This window comes from Gekko japonicus, unplaced genomic scaffold (assembly GCF_001447785.1).
Source record: "Gekko japonicus isolate JY-2015 unplaced genomic scaffold, Gekko_japonicus_V1.1 scaffold685, whole genome shotgun sequence".
NCBI lineage: Eukaryota > Metazoa > Chordata > Lepidosauria > Squamata > Gekkonidae > Gekko > Gekko japonicus.
Genome location: NW_015169795.1, coordinates 551,533 through 572,684, shown reverse-complemented (window position 1 = coordinate 572,684; position 21,152 = coordinate 551,533). Strand labels below are relative to the sequence as shown.

At 41.9% G+C, this 21,152-nt stretch overlaps 1 protein-coding gene across 1 annotated transcript in view; it reads right to left on the bottom strand.

The window, feature by feature from the left end:
• ZDHHC20 (zinc finger, DHHC-type containing 20) overlaps nt 1–21,152 on the bottom strand; it is a 65,927-nt gene that overhangs the window by 31,350 nt on the left and 13,425 nt on the right. Inside the window, exons 2-3 of the mRNA XM_015417049.1 lie at nt 10,391–10,417; nt 2,627–2,721 (exon numbers count right to left, since the gene is read on the bottom strand). Coding sequence (XP_015272535.1) covers nt 2,627–2,686 — 60 coding nt within the window. The 5' untranslated portion in view covers nt 2,687–2,721; nt 10,391–10,417. The remainder of the gene's footprint in view (nt 1–2,626; nt 2,722–10,390; nt 10,418–21,152) is intronic.

Genomic DNA, 21,152 nt, shown 5'->3' with positions numbered 1-21,152 from the left:
CAAGAAGAGAAAGCTCGACCACTGAAAATATTAAATGACAACCAGAAGATACTGATTAAAATAAAATGGCTAATGCTGCAATATACTGCTTTTAGCTACCTCTGAGTATAGAATGTTCTGCCCAACAATATCTATATTATGGTAAAAGAAACAGCAACCTACGAACCAAGAAAAACTAAGACTATGTCAGGCAACCTCCAGAATGGTTTCTAAGTAAACTGGAGAAAACAGCTCTATTTTGTCCCTTCCAAGGCTTCACACAATACCAATTGTCTGTCGTTATTACAAGATGTGGTGCTGCAATCCAAGACCACCTGCTGGGATTTTGTTTTTTATTACTGTGGCACTTCAGTTACAGAATGCCACATTACACAAGAACTGCATTTTCAATAAACTGAAAATATATTCTACTACATTAGGAAAGTTTACATTTGCCATTTGATAACCACCTTGTTGACAAATTTGTTCTAATACAAAGTTGTAAGAAATAGAATAATCAAAGCAGGGAGAAAAGTTTATCCAAGAATAAAAAGTCTTTAAGGTGCCACAAAAATGTATTTTGTTCTTTAATCAAAAAAGTACCACAAGGCTTCTGCTTAAATTTATATCCTTTCAAAAAATTACACTTCAACTGCATTTTTCTATCAAGATTCATAAAGATAAAAACATATAGAGATTACTAGTAGATGCCAGTCAGGTATTAATCCAAGAAATTCAGATCCAATCACAGAAACTGGCTCCCTAGGAACTGTGAGCAAGGCAGGATTGCCCTACATAAGATCCAAGTGGTAGGAACAATCCTAATAAGTCCAGTGCCTTATTCTCACTTGGAGATGGAAGACATCCTGTGTGATGGGGGTATTAAAAAGCAGTTTCCCATCCAGGCTGCAATTGACTGAACAGAGCAGAGCTACATGACTTGTTGCAGGACTCTATCCCAAAGTGCTGCTTGAACTGAAATGAGGGCTGAAAGCCACTAAATTATCACATAACTGCATGGATACAAGGTACAATTGTTTTTTGGAAGCACAGATTGTATGGGTTAGGCCTTGACTCAGAAGCAGAGCCTCTGCTTGGCATGCAAAAGGTCCCAGGTTCAATCCCCAGCATCACCAGTTTAAAGGAAGAGGTGATGTGAAAAACCTCCACCACAGACCCTGGAGAGCCACTACTAGTCTGAATATACGATATTATCTTCGATGGACCAAGGGTCTGAGTCAGTATAAGGCAGTTTCATATGTTCAACACGTAATCTTGGCTAGTCAATATTCTTCCATTCCTACTACCTTCTTCTGCGATTAAATAATTTAAATGAACCACAAACATTTTCAGCTGATAAAGTCTGCTACAGCCCAACTTTTCAGTGACAGAAAAACCAGCCCTCCCCTACTGTGTGAAAGAACCTATGTTGTGCTGAATCCCTAAAAAGACAGCAGTATTTTTCAAAAACATGCTACAGCTACAGTAAACATGTTACAGTTGCCTCTCTCACAAAAGCCACGTTTAATATGCTACTTTTTCAAGAAAGGGAGATTCGCCTGTCCTTCTCTATCACTGTCTTCCACTAGCAGTGAAGTTTTATCCATTTCACATGGCATTCCCTCACAGACCTCCCTTCTCATTTACGTGAATTTTTAATTGTTGCTTTTAATTGTTTTTACTTTTTAAAAGCTTGTTTTAATGGTGTTGATTGCTCACCACCTTGAGGAACCCCAAGCTGGGTGGATAGGCAGCATAAATATGCCTTTAATAAATAAGAAAGATTTAATTTCGTCTAGGAGTTGCAGTATTATTTCCAAATAATGTGATCCTGGGTCATTCTGCATGTTGATTATTTAGCATGTTGGGATGGGTAAATACAGTCCACCCTGCTCGGCACAAAACGGCAGTGATCCTGTGCTAACTCTGAACACACAGATTGCTTGTATTTATTTTAGTACATGTTTTTGTTGTTGTTCAGTCGCACAGTCGAGTCCGACTCTTCGCGACCCCATGGACCAGATCATGCCAGGCCTTCCTGTCTTCCGCCGTCCTCTGAAGTTGGCTCAATTTCATGTTCGTTGCATCTATGACACTGTCTAACCATCTCATCCCTTGCCGTCCCCGTCTTCTTTGACCTTCAATCTTTCCCAGCATCCTACCTTTATTCCAAGGAACTCAGGGAAGTAACAAAATTATGGCATTTGTTTGCTGTTGGGGTGTTTTAGGCAGTCTGCTCACAACAAAAGCAGCTCCCAAGCAAGTACGGGTCTAGGTTCTAATCGTAATGCAAAATCATTAAAATACAGAGGTTTACAGAAATAAGTATGAGCTGAGTCAGAGGACAGGGTTATAAATTTAAACAACAGGACTGCATTTCAAACTCTTATACCTGAATGTTGTATTATCAGATTACTTCACCTGGACTATCGGAATAATTCACATTCAAATTAATGAAATCATAGCAAACCAAAGTAATACGGTAGCTTTAGAACATAATCTGGTAACTTGCACACAAGCTGTATACTACATTAGTTACTGAAGGGGAACAAAAAAATTAAGCGATATTGTACTTTTAAAGCAAGCATCAGCAGCAAAAGTGGTTCAATAGCAAAGGTGGTGTAATTTCGCCAATGTTGACATTTACCTCATTGGAAGGGGAGGCGGGAGATGTAAAAATTGTCTTCCAATAGGACCACACAAACATGACAAACGACAGATGAAAAATCACAAGGTAGACAACTGCAATAAAAATAAAATACAAATAAGGTTTCAGTGAGTACAGCTAAAAAAGAGCAAAAACAATAAACCAAAAATGCAATGGCTTAGGATGCAAAACACAAGTAAGTCTGCTTTAACATATCAATGAAATCGATTACCACAATTATGCTACTGTGGCCACTTTTGATTAATAAAGTATTGGGTAATCAGAACTGAAAGGATTTTAAGAAAGGCAGATTGAAAATATTATTCATATTTGAAGTCAGTTTTTTTTTAAAAAAATCAGGTGTAATGGCAGACTATTTAAAAATGCTGTAAATTCTATCAAAACTTAATACAGTACAAGCAAAATCTATATTTATAATCACTTAAGAATGAATCCATGATGCAGTATCTAAGGTTGCCAGCTTCCAGATGGGGCCTGGAGTTCTCCCACAATTACAAGTGATCTCTAGACTACAGAAATCGATTCCCCTGGAGGAAAAAATGGCAGCTTCTGTGGGTGGACTATGGCATCGTATCCCTACTGAGCTACCTTCCCTTCCCAGGCTCTGCCCCCCCAATTTCCAGAAAATTTTCAACCCATAACTGGCAACCTATACTGAACACACTTCATTTCATTCAGACATCACACCAAGCCATATACTGTTACAATTAATGACAGTGTGATGGGGTTTACAAATTGATAAATCATTGTTTGTAGCTAGCTAACTAACAGGATAATGAGTCATTACTTTAAGTAGGCTTGCAAATGATGGTTTTGTGCTAGCTGTGGTTTGGCGTGATGTCTGAATTAACAAGTTATGGCTAATGGATCCAGACTGAATTTCCCAACAGCAGAACGGAACTTTCCTACCTCCCACTGCAGCCCATTGATCTCTGCAAGAAGCTGTTCCGGGGAGACAGGAACCCCCAAGGAATTGCATGGGCAGAGTCTGCAGCAGGAAGGGGGGAAATCAACAGAAACTGCCAATTTAGGCTGAGTCCAACCCAATATTCTGCCTTCAGAAGCCACTGCACCTTGAGATGGGAACACTGAGCAGGCAGAACACAAAAGTAGAGAAGAAGCTCTAAAACTCAAGAGGCCACACTGTTTGGAAGCTCACACTAGGTTTGAGCTGCATTAGTCAATAAACACCATGGTTTGGCAGGATACCTGAATTGAGCCACTGAGTTAAGGTTTACTCTCTTATGTAAACAATGTGCCTTGTAGGCGTTATATTTATTACTGAGGGCCTGATAAAGGGTGTATGGAACTGATATGACATCATAACTATTGGGGCTCAGTTCCTGCTCCAAGAATTACTACTCTTTTTTTGCATCAGAATCATCCACTGAGCCCACCTAGATGATCTGGTATATCTAATACATGCCCCCTGTGTTTTGTAATTTGGTAATTTCTCAAATTATGAATATCAACCTAATGTATGTTCTATCCCACAAGGGAAGGGGCTTTTCTCTGCACAGCTATTAATCCTTGCTTTCATGAAATCTGGGTTATTTGGTTCACAGGTACAAGAGGGAGGGGACACACAGAGGTTATATTTCAAAACACTGTTAATCTATGGTATGTGTGTGTAGATTGGTAGGTAGGTACCTCCATCAGACATATGCAGTGATGTGGGTTTTCTAGAAAAATTAGAACTGGAGCATTATCTGATGCCAAAAACAGACTGTGATCTGATTCGGCATGTTTTATCAGGATTTAATAGGAAACTGTACAATGTAAAATTATCTAACATAGTTTAAAAATTACACACACACCCTTCTGTATGGTATAATGGCTCTATTCAGCAGCAAATCAAGATTACTGTGCACTTTTTAAAAAGAAAGTCTAACCTGCATGCAAATCGGAAACCCGGAGGGTTTAAAAATCAACCCATCCTGATTTAAAGGTTCTAATATCTTTAACATGTTTTACAACCTTCACAGATATGCATAAGCTAACAGCTCCTTCATTCGGGACATTGTTTATGACACTCTAGTTCAGTGATGGCGAACCTTTTAGAGACCGAGTGCCCAAACTGTGACCCAAAACCCACTTATTTATCGCAAAGTGCCAACATGGCAATTTAACCTGAATACTGAGGTTTTACTTTAGAAAAAACAACTCATATATTAACTTAAGATGATCCAAACAAAGTAAGGAAAGCAATCCCAAATTCTTTCATTTACTTAAAATTATTTGGCAGAGAATTCGACACTTTAATGATGGTCTGGGCCTGGCTGGGGCGATGGCATGCGTGCCTACAGAAAGAGCCCTGAGTGCCACCTCTCGCACCTGTGCCATAGGTTTGCCACCACTGCCCTAGTTCAATCTGTTTTGCTACAAGTGCAGTTCTTAGGTGCTCTGCTAAGCCTGTTTCTCCCCTTCCCTTCTGGTTCCCTTGTGATTGCTAAAGACTGCACAGTTGCATCTGTGATCTGCTTCTAACCTAATATGCCCGCTTCCTTCTGTTTTCTTGCACACATTTCTAACTTTCTTGTCACGTGTTTTCCTTTGAAATCTCTCTCCAATCTGTTTGCATCACTGTCAATATGAAAAGATCAAAAAAGGATGGCCAGACAGAGTCTTCTCAGTGTCAATTTGCCTCTGATCTTCCATTCAAAGAGACAAGTTTTGCTACCATTTCAGGTATTTCATCTCTTACAGAGATGAAAGGCTCCTATTTACTTCTAGCAGAGAAGGAAAGCACATGTTAACAGACAGTTCCATAACCTGACTATAAATTTAGAAGAGGGATGAGACTCATTGTACACAAATCCTCAGTATATCTGCACCGGCTACATGAGAGGGGGCCATCTACACTGAAAAGTCAGTGTGCCCAAGAGAGAAACTAGCATCTAATGACTGCATCAGAGATGACCAGGAGGTTTTCAAATTGAAACAACTCCTCCATTAAAACTACTTCTCAGGCACAAAATAGTTGCTTGCTGACTGAAGCAACCTACCTTGCTAATTATATTTGGCAAAAGGAGAAATGAGTGCTATAGTATTTCTGTATATACTTATGTATGCTATTTATAGTCCACCTTTCTTGCTGGGCCCCAAGGTAGATTACACAGAGTCAATACAATCAACAAGATGGGACATTCAATAAACAATGAAATAGGATCTGGGTTGTGGTATAAATAGCACTGTGGAATCTACACTATTTGTATAGTTTATGTTAAAGAATGTGTTTATAGGTGCTCTCTGAGTAGCCTAGAGAGGAGAAGACTGAGACGTGATAAGATAACCATCTTCAAGTACTTGAAGGGCTGTCATAGGGAGGATGGTGTGGAGTTGTTTTCTGTTGCTCCAGAAGGTCGGACCAGAACCAACGGGTTGAAATTAAATCAGAAGAGTTTTTGACTAAACATTAGGAAGAACCTCCTGACAGTTTGAGCTGTTCCTCAGTGGAACAGGCTTCCTTGGGAGGTGGTGGGCTCTCTTTCTTTGGAGGTCTTCAAACAGAGGCTGGATGGCCACCTGACAGCAATGCTGATTCTGTGAACTCAGGCAGATCATGAGAGGGAGGGCAGGGAGGGTTGCCTCAGTGCTTAGTTCTCGTGGCCCTTTCTTACACACCCAGAAGAAGAAGAAGATAAGAGATTGGATTTATATCCTGCCCTTCACTTGGAGTCCCAGAGCGGCTTACAAACTCCTTTCCCTTCCCCACCCCACAACAGTCACCCTGTGAGGTGGGTGGGGCTGAGAGAACTCTGACACAAACTGCTCTTTTTCAAGGACAGCTGTGCCAGAGCTTGTGACTGACCCAAGGTAACATCAGCAGGTGCAAGTGGAGGAGTGGGGAATCAAACCCGGTTTTCCCAGATTAGAGTCCGCACACTTAACCACTACACCCAGGGAAATGCTGATCGCTTTGGGGCTAGGAAGCAATTTTTCTCCAGGCCAATTTGGCCAGGGATCCTGGAGGGTCCTCCCCTTTTCTGGGCATAGGGCAGGGGTCACTGGAGGTGTGTGGGGGGGAGGTATTTGTGAATTTCCTGCATTGTGCAGGGGGTTGGATTATGTCCCTGGAAATCACTTCCAACTCTATGATTCTATGATTTTAATAGTCATAGGCAACTTATGTTTAAGAAAATAACTTCAGCAGTTAGGGACTATCAGTATGAAGAAGCCATGTGTTCCGAAATAATAATCATAAAAGGCATGGATATCATATTTAATGTTAGAACAAAAGAAAAGACCGCAGACTTCCACCAGCTTGAAGACATTTTCCATCTGAATGCAGCAGCAGCAACAACAACAATTCACATTTAAGCACTAGTGCTAAGCAGAATACAGTAACATGATTGTACATCTGGTTTATTATTATTACAACTGGTACTATCAAGCCATAATTAGATGAAGATTTGCATTGATGTCTTTTACACTACAATCCTGAGCAGAGGAATAAAGTAATCATAAACAGAGCAAAATCAATGGGCTTGGAAGGGTGTAATTCTGTTTAGGATTGCATTGTTAAGCCATCATTGTCATGCATTTTCTTCCTAGCAAACACACATCAATGTAAAAGGGGCTACACACCATGGATCACAACCATGGTTTGTCCTGCACTGATGAAACACACATACACACACCCAACAAACACATTCCTGGAACTGTCTTAGGTGGCTGACCTCTAGCAAATCTGGCAGCCCTATGCTTCAGAGGTTGCGGCCAGTTGCAGCAGCTATAATCATTCCTAGTCAGAACAGGGCAGCATTAGTGACTATGGCACAGCCTCTGGATTGTGTTGTGCCAAAATCTCAGGGTCCAAAACCCTGTGCAGGCATGGGAGACTTGCATCAGTGCAGTGGATTGATGGGTCATGCCCCAGAGCAGCAATAAGCTTGTGCCTTGGTACTTGCATCAGTGCAGTGGATTGATGGGTCCCAGAGCAGCACTAAGCTTGTGCCTTGGCGAAGAGCTCCCTACTCAACCTAATTTACAAGACTGCCAAGTTCAGCTACTTGCTTTTGGTCTTAGTCATCTGTCTTGCTGTTCCTCTGCTAGGCTAGTTCAACCTGGTTTTCTGAAGACACGTGTCCGATTTAACCTAATTAGGAAGCTAATGAAGCAGGATTGTTATTCTCTCAAGATTCAAGAGCTGCCGCAATGCACATCAAATCTTAGAGATAATTACAGACTGTACTTTCTATCACCAACTGATGTGAGGTGGGAGGAGAAGATAAATGATTGCATGGTGTCAAGAGGCACTTTTTCTAGCATGAATGTCTAATGTTATTTTTTTCTGTTGTCTTCTCATATGAAAGAGAAACTGTTGTCCTACTTTTTCAAGCTGAAAAGGAAGAATGTTTAAGAAGATATACTATTAAGCTTATAGAAGCATTACAGGAATTCCATCTGCTCTAGGAGCTGCCTGCACACACTATCATCGAGTGATAAAAACTACAAATGCTAATTTATAGGAAATTTCTGTCCAGGGGTGGCTTCCCCTCCCCTGCTCTTACCACAAGCAGGACTGATGATGGGAGACCCTCCCAGGGTGGTGGGAAATGCCAGATTGCCCCAGCATGGCAAAATCAAAGGGTGGTAGAAAGAGGCAGGGCCAGAGCATTAACATCCTAATGGATGGGGGAAGTGCCAGTTGCGGCAACCCAGTCCCAAGGAGGGAGGATTGGTGTGTCTGGGGAGGCTCCAGCCTGGAGGAGGGACTTTAAAACACGGGACAGTGACAGCCAGGGAGGAAGAGCACCGTCACAGCCCAGAGACCATGGGAAAGCATCCTGGAGCTCGCAGGGGAGAGGGACTAGGGTGCGGTCGCACCCCCCTCACAGCCCAGAGACAATGGGAAAGCATCCTGGAGCTCGCAGGGGAGAGGGACTAGGGTGCGGTCGCACCCCCCTCCCCTGTGACTATCTGAGGCCTGCTGAGGAGCTCACCAGAAGGAAAGGAACCCTGCAGGGCCCTGCCTTGCTGGACTAACCTCCAAAATCCAACAACTGCCCTTTTAAAAAAAGGGGGGGGTCCACCAAAGTAGAGTTTTTGGAGTCCAACCTAAATTCAGAGTTAATTGTCAAACACACATTCTGAATGCCAGGGTCTGAAAGAAGTAAAGTCTCCAATAACAAAAACCAGAGACTAACTTCTGAAAATGACCAAAACAACAGAAATCACAAAGAAGGATGGAAAACAACTGCAAGTGGCAAAATTAGGGCTGTGGTGTAGTGAGAACAGTATACTGTGAATACGGATAGCTTCTTAGTAAGAAATGCACTCTGGCAACGTTCCCAACTAGTATAATAAAGGCACTACTAAAGAGGAAGTAATTAGAACACTTGGAGCATATTCACACCACAGAGTTAGTTTACAGTAAGTGATTACCCTAGAATTTGTAAAACTGATTGGGGGACTTGGGATCTCATTGTCAGTGAGACCATTCTCAGCAAACTAGAGTTCCCAGGATTTTTAGGGAAACCATGACAAATTAGACCCACAAAGAACAGGTGTAAGACTGCACAAGTACTGCAGATCTTCCCCAATTTCTCCCTCTGCCCCAGCACCCGTTTCTGGCTCTGGGAAAGTTTAATCCTGGGGTCACAGGACCTGCCTGAAGTATATGGACTGTGAACTGCTGTGAGGAGAGGGATGCTCCCTGCCTCCTTTTCCTCAGCAGAAGAGGTACTGACAGAAGAGGCAATTGGATTCCTTTCCTCCTCTCCACAGCAGCCTCCCAACCTGTGTGACTATTACTTCATGCAGGTCTCGACTCCAGGAACAAACTTTCACAGGGTTGGAAAGGACTGCTGGGGCGAGGGGCGGGCAGGGAAGATCTGTGCCCAGAAGCACCTCCTGCTGATGGGATTGCTGGATTCAACCTGTTAAGTTTTGTAGAGAAACATGTTTGAAGCAGTTTGGAACTCATGCAACAGCAATAACTAGAGAAAGGTTGACATTCTAAAGAGAAAGGCAAACAAATTAGACAGAACTTCTGCTGCTCCACATCAGTGATCAGTTATAGACCTTCAATGAAAATGGGTACATTTCAATAGCCACCTTATGAGGACCCTGGTAGCAATTTTCTAAATGGAATAATTTCCCCCTGATTTCTCATAATCGGGCAACAACATACTGAACAAGGAGGCAGTGCAGGTGGACAGTTTCCAGCAGAAACCCTCTGCTGCAAAAACCAACAGATCATGTTCTCATATCTCACATAAAATAGCAGCAATTACGAAGATTTACGTTGCCAATTTACCAATGGCCAAAGGTGTGCCCATTCAATTCCCTTGGGATATATTTCATTAATCAGCTTCTCAAATGCATGTCTAGTGAGCTAAACTGATCCCTTTTACTGATCCTGTATTGCACCCTTTAAAATATATCACAACTATGCAACTTAATTCTCACATTCCAATATTATAGGATTGTAACAGGTAGAAAGAATGAGCAATGACTCTTTGCAGTTCTTGAAAACAGGCAGGGGGGAACAAAGGGAGAGATCAGCAAGAAATGAAATACATGCAGGATATAAGTGGTATAAAGAAATGATGGAAAGGGGGAAGTTTTGCACAGTTACATTTTGAAAAATCTACTTTCATGAAATCCTAGAACATAAGATTGTGCAAACAATTTAGCAACATGAGTTTAAGATTCAGATATACTCCCTAGACAGGTAGAAAAACAAAAACAAATACAAGTTTTAAACTATATTTTATATACACAGGGAGAGATTCCTACCTTTTTCTCCAGTAGAGGTAATTGTAACTAGGGGGGAAAAAACAGAAAACTACAGTAAATACAACTGCAGTGTTTAGCAAACTAAAAACATGTATAAAACATGAACAATAATGAAAATGTAGTAAGGAAACTAAGGTAACAAATGCAGAAAGAGCCAGAGAGTGTCAAAATGGAAGCCAGCATGCTCTGGTCTAGCCTACCAAAGGAGAATAGTGTGGGAAGTACACTTGAACCTATTCTTTTTTACTGAAAAAAGCAATCCCCAAGCTGCTTTTGCCCCACTAGGCTCAGTAAAAGCAAACCGCAAGTGAGAAGCAGAGTGTGTGGTTTATCTGCCTTGGAATTCAGAGGTTAAATGCACCAGCCATCATCTGCGTTCCTGAAAGGGGCACTGAGCTCAGTTTGGTACATAAGTGTATTATGACAAATTTCTAATTTGTCCTTGCAGAAAGGAAAACGTTCTGAAATTCAATTCAATCTTAAGCTGCTCCCAGTGTAAAGAGAACCCTGCTTTTACTGGGAAGGGACTGCTTTTGGCTAATTGCCTTTTCCTGCTGTAGCTCACCTCTTCCTGACCCTCACAAACTGCTTTCACAGAGTACACGGGAGCTACCGCAGGACAGGGTAGTTAAGAATCAGCGAGTGGAGCTCCATGTGGGGTTCAGCCTAACTCATCAGACACCGAGAGAAAAGAGGACCAGGACAAAATCACTGCATTCTGTAATTAAGAACTTGCAACATAGCAGGTACTAATAGCCCCAGTAAGAAGAGCTCTGTAAGCTCTTGGAGGATTGGCTACATTAGGGGTGTGTGGCCTAATATGCAAAGGAGCTCCTGCTACCAGTAGACCCCTAAATCCATTCAAATCAGCTCTGCATAGGATTTGCACTGTCGGTCAGTCCTGTAACAACATGGTGTTTGCAAAAGTTCAGGGCTTGGATCCTATGAAGAAGCTCCATGCGTGCTATGGAACGTACTTACTGTTGCGCTAGCACTTCCATTTGTACAATGGCTTTCTGAAAACTATTGATCTTGTGCAAACAGAAATGCTAGTGTAAGAGGAAGCGTGTTCTATGGCAGAGACTATCTAGTAGGCATGGAACTAGTTCACAGGATCCGATCCTATTACATTTATTTTTTTTCCCTAGATTTTGCTTGGTTGCTATCCCAAACAGCTGGGATACTTTTGAAGAAAACCATCTGCTGATCTTACTACAGGAGAGTTTTACAGAAACGTCAATGACTATGCTTAACTGAATTACCACCCAATTTTAGTTTCTTTAAACAAAATTTTCGTCAATAGCCTAGCTGACAAGAGAGTTTATCTCAGTTTACAACACAATCCTATGTAGGCTTACTCAGAATTTCCAATGTATCTAATGGGCCATACTTCCTGGTGGAACACGCTCCCATGTGAGATCGGGTACCTGTGGGACTTGTTATAGTTCTGCAGGGCCTGCAAAATGGAGCTGTTCTGCCAGGCCTCTAGCTGAGGTGACAGACATCCAATCCATCTCAGCCCCCCCTGTCTGCAGAAATGTCCATAGAAATACGTTGAACTAATCATCCTACAGAAGGCATTAAGGACTGCCCTGGAGTTTTTTGTATTTTTGCTGCCATCTTGTTTTATTGTTTGACTGTTTTAACTTGGTTTTATTGTATGGTATTATCGTTTACTTAGATCCTAATTGTTGTGAGCTGCCCTGAACCCATTTTTGGGACAGGGCGGGATATAAACCAAATAAGTAAATAAATATTTCTTGATTTATTCTTTTAAATACTGGGCTGGATCCAGAGAAAATTACCCCTCCCATGGCAGACTTTCAACTCCCTCCCACAGTGTTCTTGAGTGGGTCTTCTGACCCCCGGAAGGAGCACTGGAGCGCATTTTGGGGCTGTGGTATGTGAGGGGGGGGGCAGAGAAGTCCTGCTCTACCAACAAAAATCCCTACCATCAGCAGAGATTTTGTACAGGAGCCAACCATCATATGCCTCCTGGAGTACTTAAATAGAAGGGTGAGATATAAACATAGTAAACAAACAAATAAAACTATTAAGCAGTCAGTGTTGGCTGCAAAAGAGGCAAATGCTTTTACAATTGTGTGCACTATTCCTCTGGGTACCATAGGCTGCTACAAGAGTTGGAATGCTGGGTAGGTGGAGAGATGGTTCATTTCATGTCCATCATCTAACATATTACTGTATTTTGGCTCAAAAATGAAAGTGTGTTCTTCTGTTGTATCATATGGCTTAACTAACTTGCAGGGCTCAGATGATATCTGTGGCTGCCTTCAGCCCTTCCCTTCCCTTGAACATGCCAGGGTTCTTGATTATTGTGTTTTGGACAGAAGCACTTCTGGTGCTTAGCATGACACGATAGAATCACCCTCTCTTCTATATCCTCCATGAAATTTGTAAGAAAGGAGATCTGTGTGCAGCTGGACACCTTCCCTGGTGAGTGAATTTGTGGAGACTTGCTCATCAGTTCTTCACTCGGCATTGTGTTGCATCTTACCAGTTTGGTGTAGTGGTTAGGAGTGGGGACTCTAATCTGGGAGAACTGAGTTTGATTCCCCACTCCTCCACATGCAGCTGCTGGTGTGACCTTGGGTCAGTCATAAATTCTTTCAGAGCTGCTCTCTCAAGGGCAGTTCTCGAGAGAACTCTCTCAGCCCCACCTACCTCACAGGGTGTCTGTTGGGAGGGGAAGGGAAAGGGAAAAGGATTGTAAGCTGCTCTGAGACGCCTTCGGGTAGTGAAGGGCAGGGTATAAATCCACTCTCTTCTCTCTCTCTCTCGTACTCTTTACTGTGATTTACTAGCCTGGGTCCTGGTGAACTTTTGTTCTGGCCCCTTGGCTAGGGCAGACTGTAGAATGGATTATTGGGTAAGAGTTTTGCCAAAAACAACAACCAAGTAAACAAAGTAGAGTTAAAAAAATTCTGTTACTGTCACTGGCATGGTCTTTGACTATTTTTATTTAGCACAGCAGGATTACATACTTCCAACCACAGATTCAACAAGCTAAAAATAACATTAATCTCATGTTTGGGAATGCATAAGAGTAGTGACCATGTGTAACACACAGGAATCAATTTAGTACACTGGTGTAAAATCAAAAATTTGTGTGAGAGATTAATACCATAATCCATCTGTAAGTGCCCCCCAAGTACCTCATTAGCTATAAAAGGGTGCTTAGCACCAACCTGTTAATCTTCTCCATGAAGTCACTACCATCTATTAGCACTGGAGATCAACTAAGGAATAATCAGAATAGCTACAGATCAAGTGGATTTGCTGAACAGCTCATAGCCGTGCAGTTCATTTTGTAAACAGAGTTAACAGCACATTTATAAGCAGAGTTACGCCCACCAATTTCAACCGATTTAGGTGGGTGTAACTGTCTGCTTAGCACTGCACAGTTATTTCCTCTGCAAAATAGAAGTGACAGACTCCCATGACTAATATGACAACAAGCACAGAGGTCATCAGTCTTTTACTAATGGTGTGCTAGACCCCTCCTTCTTGAGTGAGCGCAGCAAACTCAGCCTTGAGGCTTCCAACACTCATGCAAGAGCAAGTGAAGGCAATTTTGCCCAATTCCCACTCTTTGCTTACCTGAATAGCCCTGACTAGCCTGAGCTCATCAGAACTTGGAAGCTAAGCAGGGCCAGCCATGGTTAGTTCTTGGATAGGAGTCCACCAAGGAAAACTGTGGGTGCTATGACAAACCACCTCTGAACATCCCTTGCTTTGAAACCCCAATGGTCCTGGGGCTGCTATGAGTTGGCTGTGACTTGAGGGCACAGAATTATTATTTGACACAGGATTTTCAGGGTGAGTGAGGGTGTGGAAATCCATGGGCCTCTTTGTACACCCTTATAACAGACAAATGTAATGAGAGTGACTAAACTTCATTAAGATAAACGGAACAAGGCTTTCTCAGGCTCCATCTAGAACAAATCAACGCAGGCAGAGATGATTCAATAAAAAATGCATAAGGACCGTCTGTTGCACAGCTAAAGAGTTTATTCCAGTACAATTTAATACTTATATTGGCCAGGAACATATCCTATTGTTCATCACTGACACTAAATACACTTCGCACATCTGCTAACTCTTAGAATAGGTCATGACTGCCAATGTGAAGATGCACAAAAGATGCAAGGAACAGGAAACATCAACCAAAACTGAAGAATTGTTCATGTACACAAAAGCTTATACCCAATATTAAACTTCTTTGGTCTTAAAGGTGCCACTGGACTCTAACTTTGTTCTACTGCTTCACACCAACATGGCTACCCACTTGAATCTATCATAAACAAACACTAAAATGACCACTTCTAAGAATAAAAACCCAACTGCAACTGAACCAGAAATGTCTCTAGTACTGTTTTCAGAGATACAGTTCATTAGAAGGTTTTCTCTTGCCCAGAAAGACAAAACAATGCTTCAATTCATGGAGAGTTGTATAAGGAAGGAGCCTTAGATTGGTCACAAGGCTCTAAAGAAGAATTAGTGCAAGTTGGATTTCTGGATGCTACATGCACAAGATAAAAAGCCTACTTCAAAGGATGCATGTATAAATAGCCCAAAGAGCATTACAATATTCTAGCACCAAACTACAAAAAGAACAACTCTAACTGATTACAAAATAAAAGGGAAAAGCATTCCAGATTAAGCAAAATTATATTTAGGTGATGCTGTATAACCATCCAGTAAATGAAAGAAGGATGGTAAAGGCATTACAGGTATCATACTTACCTCCCATTTGTAATCTTCAGCCCTGTAAGCTACAATGCAGGGCTTCACCTGCCAGTCTTTATGGATGTTAAGCACCCATAATCAATTATGGGCTTGAACAGCTGGAGCATGTGATAAAGGAGCGGTGGCACAGGCGGTAAGTGAAGCCTGCATTAACATCTGGCCGAACAGCTCCGGCTGTTCGAGCCCCACCATGGCTGGGGTGAGCTCTCGGCCCTATGTCCCAGTTCCTGCCCAACCAGCGGCTCAAAAGCCTGTTAAAGGGCGAATAGACAAATGGGTACCTGCTATTAGAGGGGGGGGGGCACCCGTCCCTTGTGTAGCGGCGACAGCGGTGAGCGGCGGCGAAGTATGGCGGTGGCTGGCGAGGCAAAAAGTAAGCGAATGAGGCCGGACCAACGAGCGCGGAGGCAGAGCGTCGCAGCAGGCCGGAGCCTAATCTGGACAGAGGCCGCAGCGAGCATGTGCGGAAGTGCGAGTGGCCCAGGCCCGGAAAAAGAATCGCAACAGCCGGAAGGTGGGAACAGAAGGCGTAACTTCAAAGACCAGCGCCAGAGAGGACGCCGCCGGACTATCTCCCGCAAGAAAGATAACAACGAAGGTCCGCTACAAAAGGGGTGCCTGGTAGGCTTGTCACTTTCCCTATATGTATGTGCCCCTAGGCTAGGATTTGTGTTAATTGAAACATGTAAGCCACTCAGAGCCCTAAGGGGGTGAGCGGGATCAAACTGAATGAAATAATAATAAAATAATTTATTTACTGTATTTTACTTCATTTATACACCCCTTCTCCCCAATGGGGGCCAAGGACAGCCTACATTGTTGTTATCCTCATAACAACCTTGTGAGGGTAGTTATGCTGAGAGCCTGTCACTGGCCCAAGGTCACTCAGCAACCTTCCATGGCAGAGTAGGGATTTGAACCTGGTTTCCCAGATCCTAGTCTGACACTCTCAGCACTAAACTAAACTGGTTCAAAGGCACCATTGAGCCAGCAATATATTTGACTTCAGTGAAGGGAAAGAATTCTAGAAGGGCATTTTCCCTAGCTAGATGTTCTGCCCTCCCATCTGCAGTTATTCAAGGCAGGTACAACAAAACCCCTTACTCTGAAAGGTTATGTCCATGCCTTTTAAGCGAGGTTGAATGGGTAGAGCATATGTTCTTCAGCTGTCCATTTTACAGGGAGGCTCGTCTTAAAATTATTACCCCATTAGTTGATAGGACACCTGGGCACATTAATACAAACAAAGAAAGGCTTCACTGGCTCCTATCAGATAAGAATGCAGAGATTAAACATTCAGTTGCTGAGTTCTGTGCATTAATTCTCAGATTGCGGGAATCACATTTTAAAAGTTCTTAAATTCAGATTTCTATTTTTGTCTATTATGACTTTTTCCCCTCTTCCTCACATATTATGCTTACTCTGTATGTTGGTCTCAAGACCATAATAATAAACTAAATTAAACACTAAACTGGTTAAAGCCATCTCAGACACAAAGGATCGCTTAACCACTCAAGCATACACTTATGTTTTGTAGGTTTGAAGTTGAAGGGTTTTATTTATCATGCTCATGGGGACAGCAGACAGCAAGTTCAAGAACTTTAAAAAAAAAATTCTTTATTGACTTTTCACTTAATAGACATACAAACATAAATCACCATAATCTTCCAGATCAATACCTCACATTTCTAACAATTTGGTTGCACACAATCAGTATTTAAATTCTCTCTATTCTTGTACTAACCAACTATGATTCCACCTTATATTCCTCATGCTCCTTTTCAAATTTTTCTGGTCTTAATAATTCACTACTACCCTATTTACTTTCTTGTCTTTACTCATTTTTCTTATCTATATATCTATATATCAAATTTCCTTTTATTACATTCATTCTGCTTTTGAGACACCTAATCAGCTAGACTATTCCCTTCTATATACCAAAATAGGTTTTTATAAATTCCTTTTAATTTATTAGTGTACACCCTCAGCTAAACTGTTCATCTCTTGTTTTCAACATCATATTTATTCTAATCATGGGGCTCTTTAAAGGTTTCCTAGGGCAAATACCAATCCCAAATTATTTTTTACCATAAATTTATAAATAGTGAACAATTTGCTCATTCTATTAGTAATTATACCATTCTTACCCACAATAAATTTCATTCTAGCTTAAATTTACAATCATGTTAGCAAGTTCAAGAACTTTGATGTTGACTTTTAAAATCATATATCATCTGCGATCCAGCTACCCGAGGAAGCCTCATTTGTGACAAGAACACTTCCACCGGTTAAGACTGATCAATGGGACAGGGTACCATAATTTGAGGATGCTAGACTGGCACCTACCAGGAGCAACAGCTGCCCCAATGATGCAGAATAATTACCTCCTGCCAAGGTTGACTTGGCCTCAGATCACAGGCATAAATGTGAAAAGGGTGGCAGAGAAGAACATTTTGCACACCATCCTAGGACTGTAGTCTACGCCACTGCCTATGGTATGCAATATCAGTTTATTGTATGTGCCATCCTGCTCTTTATTGTTTTCTACTTCTGTAATTCCATGGTCCGCTTTGTTAGACATACTATGTCTAATACAAATCAAATCAAATACCTTTAATGGCATATTAATAAAATACATGGTGTGATAAAATATGGGCAAGGGAACGTTACAGAGACAGTAAAATACGGTAGATCATACAGAAAGCTTGTCTCTATCTTTTTTGCATTGTTTCTATTTTTGTAACCCTAGTCCTGCTGCATTGCTTATTAGATGTCTCACGCTATTTGATTGGAATGTTTACAGCAGGGTCCCCAACCTCTTTGAGCCTGTGGGCACCTTTGGAATTCTAACACAGGGTGGTACACACAATCATGGCTGCTATAGGAATTGAAGCCAAACACACAGAGGAAGCCCAAGCACAGAAAACAAGATAATTAATTTAAAAAAGACTAGGAAACAAGAGTGTGAGAGATAATAAAACCAATACTGTGTGCCAATCAGATCTCCAATGGCCAGTCAGAAGCCCTGCTTCACGGGAGCCTCTCCTTCGACCCCACCCACTTTCTAAAACACTTTGGCGAGCATCTGGATAGGTGTTGGCAGGTGCCATGGCAACCTACAGGCACCACATTCGGGACCCCTGTTGTATACCATGTAATCCAAACTCAGTGAGAAAGGCGGGTTATAAATAAAGTAAATAAACGGTTTCTTTTCAAAAGGAAGTGAAAGCATTCTTGTTAATGAAGACTAAATTGCAAATCTGTTAATCTATTGCTGGCATTGAATTTTTTGTATGGATGGTTATTGTTTGTTTTATATTGGGAAACAGTTATTACAAATTGTTACTATATAAATTAATATAAAAATACCGTTTCCCCTGGTTGCATCAAAGTACAACATAGAGGTATAATATGCACAGGAAGATCAAAAACAAACATTGGGTATCCAAAGATAAAATTTCCTTGTGCAGAAATACGTGAATAGGTGAAAGAGTTTTAGTAATAATAATGTATTGTCCTCAGATCCATGTAGCAGTATTAGTCATCCTGAACAGGAGTTATATGCTACTATGTCAACAGGCCTACAAGGTGCTAACTTTGCTTAACATGGCACTGTAAATCTCCTTTTTATTTTAGAAAAAGCCAGCCATAATCTCTCTTTACTGTAGTTTCCAAGAGCCATTTCAAAAATTAATAGCAGCTCCAACAGACACAATTAAAGTACTCATGCCACAAATAAGAGTGCACTGTTTGGGACACAAAATAGACATGGTGATACCTGACACTGGACTGCCTCCTGGGGGAGATTGCCAACCCCACATTTTAGCAATATTATGTGTCTTGTTCTCAGCAATGATTTCCTATAGCTGTGCATAATACATGCACATCTATAATTTATGCACTGAACATCTGTTTACAAGGCAGGAGTTGCAGCATTCTCTCTCTAGTCTATTTTATTTGGATCTTGACAGCAAATACTGGTGTCCTCACACAGTTCTTGTTAATTGTAGGAGGAACGTGCATGAGATGTTCTCCAAGGGACTGTACCCAGTATCTTTTGATCACTTCCAGTTCAACTTGAACTTGAGCCAATTACTTTGTTCTGAGAGTCTTGGCATCTTTTTATACACCCTGAGTCATCTGGACTCCATACAGTAATGTCTGATTTTGAGTAATCTGACAGGTTTAGAAATGTCTTTCGGAAATCTAAGAGATTGGCTGGCTGTTTGTTTCTAGGAATGATCCAAGAATATTCCAAATTACCTACAAGTGACAATTTCAAGCTTCTTCTCCCTTAATCATAGAATGTTCTTTCATGTGATACATTTACAAAATAGTCTACCTATCCAAAATACTAATAGATTATTATTTCTTTCTTTTGCCTGCCCCCATTTTCATCGTGCCTTGAAACTTCTCCTTGAATGTTGCTTAAGTATGCAATGATCCTCAACAGGTTTACACATCACTCTGGAATAATCTGTGATATCCAGATAAGATGAATCACACAACTCCAGTCATTTTAGCACACCTGTTATTTTATATGACAAAATCTCCCTTATAAATAAAAGCCGAATGGTGGTGGCACTTCTCTAGAACATTCCACACGCTCCAAAATCAGTTCGCTCTCTGATCTGTCATTCAGAGGGTCTCCCTATCCAATGGCTGCTTTGCCTGAGTCCTGCCTCCAACATTCTAAACATTTTGCTGTTCCTCTCCCCCACATAGCTAGTCAGAACACAGAGGTTATTTGCATATGCAGCTTCATTGGCCTTTGCCTCGGAACACAGAGGTCGTTTGCATATGCAACTTGATTGGCTTTTGCCTCTAACATTCTAAACAGTTTTCTGTTCTGAGGTAAAATGTGTCCAATCTCCAGGTGAGGGCTGGAGATCACTCAGAATTACAACTGCTTTCCAGATGGCAGAGATCAGTTCCCCTGGAGAAAATGGTGGGCTCTGTATCCTTATATGCTGCTGAGGTGCCCCCCGTATGACAGCCAATGTGACGTAGCAGTCAGGGCTTCAGAGCACGGGAGAGGCTGCAGGTGTGTGGGGGGTGGAAAGCTGAAGAGTGAGGGGGAAATAAAGGTAGGTTGATGATTGGCTGGGAAGGAGATAAGGTTGCCAACTCCAGGTGGGAAATTCCTGGAGATGTGAGGGATGGAACCTGGAGAGGGTGAGGTTTCAAGAGGCGTGGGACCTCGGAAAGGTAAAAAGCCATAGACTCCACCCTCCAAACCAACTACTCCCTTCTGGGGAACCATCGTTGCCAATCTCCAGGTGAGGGCTGGAGATCACTCAAAGTTACAACTGTTCTTTAGGTAGCAGAGATCAGTTCCTCTGGAGAAAATGGTGGACTCAGTGTCATTATACCCTGCTGAGGTCAACACAGCAAATTGACACTGAGTGTCCAAGGCCGGGGCACCCGCCCAGAGCCTCCTTCTAGAGTCTGTTGTATTTATTTCCATAATGGGCCTTTTTCCTAATTATTGTATATTTCTGGAACGTATTAAAGAAACAAATCCCACAATTTCCATGCATGGTATAGCCTACTGAATATCACATACGATACACTGCTTAACAGAATGGACTACACTCCATTCCACACCTCAAGCTCACCCCCCCCCCGCAAGGCAGTTGGGATTTTCAGTTGCATAACATACCTCATAGGGGAGAGGAGAATGATGTCAGCTGCTCCCTAGGCAGAGGCTGTGGGGGGGGGGGTTGTAAAACTTAAGACAGGCAGGCAAATTAAGGTTGGCTGATGGTTGCCAGGAAAGTTGCCAACTCCAGGTTGGAAACTTCCAGGATATTTTAGGGATGAAGCCTGCTGAGGGTGGGATCTGAGGAGGAGGAGGAAGAGGGGGACCTCAGACAGATACAATGCCATACTGCCCACACTCCAGACAAGCTGTTGCCAGTCTCCAGGTGACAGCTGGAGAGATCTTAAAGCTTTGGTGCTACTTCAAAGTGTTGCCATTTTTCAACAGAGTAGT